General features: G+C 40.1%; 1 protein-coding gene across 2 annotated transcripts in view; it reads right to left on the bottom strand.

The window, feature by feature from the left end:
• GRAMD4 (GRAM domain containing 4) overlaps window positions 1-7,864 on the bottom strand; it is a 72,610-nt gene that overhangs the window by 25,940 nt on the left and 38,806 nt on the right. For both annotated transcript variants that reach the window (XM_042018270.1, XM_042018269.1), the window contains exon 4: window positions 3,195-3,315. In XM_042018270.1, coding sequence (XP_041874204.1) covers window positions 3,195-3,315 — 121 coding nt within the window. The remainder of the gene's footprint in view (window positions 1-3,194; window positions 3,316-7,864) is intronic.

The following is a 7,864-nucleotide window of genomic DNA, read 5'->3' on the forward strand; positions in this document are numbered from 1 at the left end:
CATTCCAACCTCATACATGCAAAAATAAGCAGATATTTTCTTAGCCTAGTTTAAAGATGTATCTTTCAGATATGCATGGCTTCTTACTCTGAAGAGCTGATAAAAAACCAACTTAAATAATTTTCATGTTTTCCATCTCCTTCCTGTTAAAATACATCAAAAATTTCAGAAGCCGTTTATATTCTCATCCACAATGAAGGAATAGTGACTTATGCAGAAGCATTGTCCAACTGGTCCTTGTAAAAATAGTTCACAATGATATTAATAACAAGGTTTGCTGCATAGGTCACAGGCTGCTGGTAAGTGTTGTTGCAAAACTTTTTGTTATTTTGTTTTTGTGTGATTGTAGCTCACAATTTGCAAAATACGGCAGCAACAGCTCATACAAACTATTCCAGGTTATTTATGCATCGTTCCATTAGCAAAATGTCATAAGCTTCAGCTGCCATACCAAATGCTCGGATGTTCTGAACTGTGGAAAACTTCAACTGAGGCCACTAGATTTCTGAATATTCAGATACACAAAGAATAAACACCATGACAAACAGAAACACCAATAATCCTCTTCTTCCACTCCACCCTCTTCCCTGTGCACAACTGCGACCTTAATGAAGGAAGCCCATGATCTTCACTAGAGAAAAAAAAGTATCAATCTAGATTGTGAACTTGTTCTCTCGTTGCCAAACATTTTGCACCATGTTTTATACTGCCACATGTATTGATCTGCCTCACAAATACTTTTGAATACTCAACTTTTAAAATAATTTCTTTCTTATACCACAGCATAAGTTTGGTTTTCATTAGCAGTTGAATTCTGCAAGCAAAAAGAACAGTACATGCAAACCCCAGCCTTCAACTAAGTACCACAAAGCTGCTCCCTCCCCTACCATATGAATATCTATTTTTAAATTGCGCAAACAATTACCTTAGAAGCAGGGTGAATTTGACATAAGCGGATAGAACTTTCTGCAGTTACTTTGCTTAATAAAATTAAATTTCCATCAGGCATAAATTCAGCCTATTACATATTTGACTATGTAAGCCCACATTTCACCTATAGTCCTAATAAAAGTATTTTTAAATGTCCACAGTGAAGTGCAAAATGTAGTAAGCAGTGAAGAATTTCACACAACGAAGCACAAGTTAAGGAAAAATCATGGACAACCAAATTTTTCTCCTCCTGGGTAGAAGCTGAAAAATTTTCAAAGTCTTATTTTGTTGTCACCTTACATATCCTGCCTGTCACAAAAGGGTTGAAATAGTAGTAAGACTAGTTAGAGAAACACTTGGGTAGAGAGGATAATTGGCTGAATGTAATCCCCAAGTGCAATACTCAAGATGACAGGACTAGTGTAATCCTTAGGATATCTAAATGGGACTACAACACCCAGGGAGCCATGTCATCCTACCTTAATTTAGCAATGTCACTCCTGCTAGAGATTTGCTGCTGTCCACAATCCAACAAGGCACAGTTGTTGACACATATATTGATAAACAAAGACATTCCATCTATTTTCTCTGTAAAACCTGTACTCATAAGCTCCAGGGGGCCAGATCAGACTCTGAGTCAGCCTTATTAGTCTGAAACAGAGAAGGACAATGAGTACCTTCCTGCAGAAGAAGATGGCTCCTCATCCTCCTCCAGGATGCCTAGCAATGAGAAGATCTCTTTCCCCCTCCTCTGTGCACAGCCTGGAGCCCAGGCACAGCTGCCCTCGGGACAAAGCCAAAGGCCTGTGCCAGCACTAAAGACAAGCATATGGAATTTGCATCCCAAGCAACTTCTTCAAGGCAGCAAGTCACAGACGTGAAAGTATCCTTTCCTTAAGCATCAGTTTCATCTACCAGCAGTAGGAAACAACACTCGCTGCTTTGTACAGCTGCTACTGAGCTAACAGATACTCTCAGCATGCAATGGGTCCTCTTCAGCTGTCCACTCAAACAACAAGTTGCACCAGGGAGTTTTAGATTTGATACTAGGAAAAACTCCTTCACCAAAAGGGGTCTCAAGCACTGGATCAGGCTACCAAGGGAAGTGGTTGAGTTGCCACCCCTGGAGGTATTTAAGAGACATGTAGATGTGGCCCTTGACTGAATGGTTTAGTGGTGGACTTGGGAGTGCTGGCTTAATGGTTGGACTTGATGTTCTTAAAGGTCTTTTCCAAACTAAGTAATTCTATGATTCCATAGGAGCAGGAGGTAAACAGACAACAGAAAGGAACTAGGCTCATATGTTTCCTATAAATAGCTCCTACTTCCATCGCTACCAGTGGACATAGACTGCTGGCCTGAGCAGAAAGATATTTTTACACTTGAGTACAGAAGGAAGCAGGAGGCTGGGAAGAGTTTGCATGGCATTGGGAAGCCACATATCCAAGCAAAACCCTTTGCCTGTTTGCTCTTGCTTGTCACCTCTAAGTAACTGGCATGTGACCACCAATTCAGCCTGTGCTATCTCCTGATGACAGCACTCGGTGGTGAGCCACAGGTCCTGCAGCTCTGCTCAGTAATCTCAGCTATTGTCAGGGAAGATAACATGGGCAGCTACGTACACAAGTGGTCTAGACCAACCAGGCCACCAAGCAACTGCTATGGCCTTAAGATCCATGTAGCTAAGCAGACTAAGGAGAGAAAACATCAAATTTGATGCTTTGCACCATCAAGATGGATGTCCTCGAGGCTGAAAGGACCTAGGGGCAGGTATTTCCATTTGTCATTTGCAGTGGCAAGGAAGGCTCAAATTCCAGTTACTCCCATGCATTTAGGGAATTGTGGCACTGAGACGTCATTGCTGCTGCTAGAACAGGAGCAAGGAGGACTGGGCAGTCAGGAGAAGACACAGGTTTTGAAAAGGCAAAGCATATGCAATGGCATGGCAAAGGCTCTGGCATTCAGTAGCTCCAGGCAGGCAAGATCCCAGAGGAGGTGCATCAGAAGAGGTGTAATGAAGAGTATCTCAACTAGAAAGCGTCATGTAGCTACAGCATAGCTACAGCTATGGCCAAGTAACTTACACGTACATGAATGTTAATGATGTAGTTTTACAGGAACACATAAACAGCTGCTTGCTCTGTGAACTACTGATTTATTTTAAGAGCACCTAGGCTGGAAACATATGCTTTCACCAGCACTTCCCAGAGACAGAGAGAGATCTCAAGTGGCTTTCAGCTTTACAGTGAAGATATTTCTCTTACCTTGTTTTAAGTACTTCATTGACTCTTTGTTCTAGTTCTAATCTCCTCTGCCGTTCCTTTTCTAGCTCTTGCCTTAACGTTTCAGCATTTGTTTCTTCTCTCAGCTTCCTGAGCTCCTCCTCTGTTAATTAAAGAAGAAGAAGAAGATTTAGTTACCCTGAAGTATTTCTATAAGAAATTTAAAATCTAATTATGACAGATTAGGTGTGGGAGATTTTTTTATCCATGCTATACCAAATATGTTCATCAGAAAAAAACAAGTATTTAAGGGCTAGACAGATTTCATAAAAAGCACACAGCTGTATCAAGTACAAAATGTTTCACTACAATTGTTAAGCAAGGAGGAAAACAACTCTAAAGTTTTCTTTTCAAGATGCAAAACAAGCCCTTGGTACAAGCTATCTTTATTTAAACACAACATACTCTTCATTCCCCAAAGAAATAATCAGCAGGAAAGGCTGTCTATTACTAAATCCAGTGGTCATAACAGCAACCAAAAAAAAAAGTATCTGTTTCTTTCCCTCATGTCTATGGGCAGGCAAACACGAAACCATGAACTCACATGAAGTTGTATGATGCCATATAAACCCATGCCCATCAATTTCTGGCACCAAGTCAGATGGTCCTTCTATGAGCCTCTTACAATTTTAAGAAGGTGTTGTGGAACAAGAAGCTAAGTTAAAATTTTTACACTTTTCCAAGGTTATACTGTGCCCTACTAACTTCCATGTAATAATTAGATATACAAATATATTCATATATTTACTTATACAAACACATACACACTCTCACAACATAGTATCAACTATGCATAAGGCTTTTTTGTGGCTAATTAGCCTTGCTTTTTTGTCACTGGCAGTGTCCTTGCTCATGACCTTATTTCACTCTAGAGCTAAAATGGGGTCACTACTACTGAATTTTTCCCAGATAGGCATACATGACACATGACAAAAATAAGACTGGGAATCTCCTTTTTTTTTTTTTTTAACCAAAATTTACTCTACACTTTGTTCTCTGAGCTGGTTTTTAAGCTCAATCATAACAATCAATAGTAGAACAGCAGGTGTATTTCAAGTTTACAACAAACCAGAACAGAAAATACTTGCTAATTCCACTATCATCACAGACACAGGGGTTCAGGCTTTTCCCATTGTTTTACAAGATTGGTATACTATGCTGTACCCTCCAGAGGGTTGTTATACAACCTCTTTTGTTTCTTTTCACATACTGCCATCTAAATCTTTGATAATCAGAGAATTTTGGTGTCTGAGCCTCTCTGACTCCAATCATTATGCTTCTTGAGAAGGTCTGAAGCTGTAGTGCAAATGTCCAGAGGAACTGATAACACTCTCTGTGCCCTACAGGAGGCCCTTGTGCAATGTGTCCAATCACTTCATCTGCTGGTGGGAGATTGTCCTGCAGCAGTAAGAGCTTTAGAGCACAAAATTAGGAGAGATGGGAATAAGATACGTGAATCAAGGGGACAACAAAACGGCTTCCACCGTGAGGCTGCAGACTGAACTCCACCAAAGAGGAAGGAGTGCTGTTACCCATCTCCCCACTGAGAGATGGTTAGTGACCCTGGGAAGAAAAGCTGGAGCACAGAAACCACGTTGTCCTCCAGCAACTAAAACTGAGAATCCCCAAGGGTAGGGTAGAGAAATGTCACTGTTGCAGCAGGTATTGTCTCTCCTGTAAATAAATGCAAAGATATGGATATAAGGGCAGACTTATACATGGAGCTGTCCCTAATTATGTATCCACAAGGAATTTTAAATCCAACAAGAAAACTACATTTATAATTAGTTCACCCTACTTTCAAGGGCTTACCTTGTTCCAGAACAAGGGCCTGCACACAGCTGAGGGGAAACATCTGTTGCACTTCAAAAGCATTGGAGCTTGTGCAATATCATGAAGATATCACAGAAAGTTCCAAAGCTTGATAGAGATGTTATCTTCTCAAGACCATTAAAGGGAAAAAATTCTTCATTACGCATTTTTTGTTTTATTAAAGAGGAAGTGACTATGCATTTTGTGTACATAAGAAAACCACACATATTATAAATTAACCTCAATGTCCTTGAAAGTCAGATCTTCCAGCTTCCTTAATTCCTGTTGCTCTGACTGCACTACATTTTGTACTACTAAAACCAAAACAAAAACTCCAGAAATTTGACCACTAAGAGGACAAGCAGTGCCAAATATTCTTTATGGAAAAAGGCGAGTGGAAGGGTGCACAGTGAATGAGACAGAACTCCTATAAAACAAACCAAAAAAAGGAACAACATCCAATCCTTAAGGACTGTCATAGCTTCACATTTCAGAGCATTTCCTAACTTTCCCATACATGACTGCAATTCAAATCCACCCCACTAAGTCCTTAAAGCAGTATTTGTTGCTACTTTGGCAGCAGTGTGGTCTGGCACTGTAAAACCTTCGTGTTCAGTTAGTTAAATACTCTTAGATCTGCTAAGCAACAGAAGCCACAGAGAGGGGAAGGGGGGGAAGTTCTTCCTTGCTCTGTCCCCTGAAATAATCTACCATTTGGCCAAACTGAACTGCACTTTCAGAGCAAATTTCTCTATCCCTGAAGAGTCCTCCTGCAGAATGAGTGAAGGTGGCTACAAAGAGCAGAGGTCATGGACCCCTGAGAAGAATCCGTATGAACATTTCACCATGGTACCTATCTACTGAGTTTTACAGATGACTACCCTCCTTGATGATGAGAATGGAGTGCTCCTTGGATTTCATCTTCAGACAGTCAAAATTCAAACATCCTCCCCACTCCGCACACACACAAAAGGGTAAAACATAAAAGGTCAAGCTTAGCTTCCAGATTAATCAGCTTCCATAATTTCCTTCCCAGGCATATTCATCACAGCCCACTATCTTCTCCGGGGCAAGAAACATTAAAGTATCACTAGAGGCTCAGGGCATGTCTTAGCTGGACATTCAGGTGAAGTGAGCAGCCATAAAGGTGACCTGGTTAGAGGGGGGAAATTACTAAAAGAAGAAAGTGTCTGCTGAAATACTGACAGAGAAAATGCTGGCAAGCCTGGGAACTAGGCCTGGGAACCAGAAGCATTGTTGAGAAGTGGAGCTGGCCTCTCTGAAATGCATAGCCAGGTACCTGGAAACCTGAGACACCCTGAGATAATGTTGACAAGCACAAAAACAAGGAACCACAACAGCCGCTTATCACCTGAAAAGGTGAAAAATAGTCTGAAAACAGGGAAAACATCCTGAGAAAGTAAGACTTGGTAACTGCCATTGGCTGTTATATCTGCGAGAAAAAGAAAAGAGTCTAGAAAAATAATAATTGGCCTGAGAGAACAGAAAACAACATTTTTTTCTGGGTACAAAATAGAAATTAGCAGTATCTATTGGCTGCTGAAGTGGCAGTGTACTACATCTCTTTATTTCTCTATGATATGACTTAATTTTTATCCAAAATAAGACTTCTCCCTCCAAGAACTTCCCATGCTGCAGATGCTTTTCCTTTCCTGAACAGGTTGAACTCTTCACACAAACTTTCTAAGAGATCTTGGACCCTCACCCAGGACAGTTTGGTTTGTCCTTCCACATCTGGGATGGTTTGGCCCATTCTGACATCTGTCCAGTAAGCGTGATACTGGGATTAATGTAAACATTTGCATAGCTGCATATAAATAAGCCACCATAATTACATTTTCTGTGGTTTTACTGGAAAGTTTGCTTCATTAGTGAGAAGTTTGTTGTAGCCTGTAACAGTATACACCTACTTGGTTGCTGCCATACTGTTGATCGCTCCAAAGAATCTATAACAGCTCAATACATATATTTTTTTAATATCTATATATTTGAGCTATAAATCACAGGTATAGTTGCTAGTAGTGATTTTTGTGGCCATCTGTAATAAAGTTGAGAACCTAGAGCAAAAAGCCTCCATGCCCTTGAGTCTTACAGAAGCCTATGAACTCACTCACAACCTCTAAATACCTACACACTGGGTAACCCTTTAAGTTGTGACAGCAGCTGTGACCGTGAAAAAATGCTTTAAAAGCTCTCTTGCAAAGTCGTGTAGAAAAGCAGGACAATATCTGGATGCTATTGCTCTTTTAAAATGAGCTATAATAGTCTGCAAGACAATGCAACAATGGTGTTTCAATGACAATAATAATTACATCTATTATTGCACTGTAAACCCTAGGAGAACTGACCCCATAGTAAAGACCATCATCAGTGATGCATCTCACAGGTTACCAAAAAAACCTTATCCATTTCAGTTTTTCTACGGCATTTTATCCTCTATGAGGTGTAATGGAACTGTCGCACCTGAACTCCAAGGATTTGACAATTCAAATTTAAAGATTTAACATTTCAAAAAGCTTAGCTGACACCATGTAACTGCTAAAAGACAAGCACTCAGTGTTGTGTTGCATCATTTTACAACATCAGCCACTAGAGCAAATGAAAAATTTCATTTTTCCTCAGAAGACTTGCCTGTAAGAAATGTTCTGATAAAAACCACTTAAATACCAAAGTATTTAGCTCTGGTGAGACTGAACAGAATGTGAGTAGTGTTTAGAAAAGGAGGATGATACATCAGGCTAGGAAGGCGTGGCAGAAGGTTGGATTTCTAATTGTTGGGGTTTTAGTTTAGTCTGTTTTTTTTTTTTTTTTTCCTGTTA

Source organism: Corvus kubaryi, unplaced genomic scaffold (genome assembly GCF_017639235.1).
Source record: "Corvus kubaryi isolate FWS band 111438036 unplaced genomic scaffold, C.kubaryi_AGA036_p1.0 137, whole genome shotgun sequence".
Taxonomy (NCBI): Eukaryota; Metazoa; Chordata; class Aves; order Passeriformes; family Corvidae; genus Corvus; species Corvus kubaryi.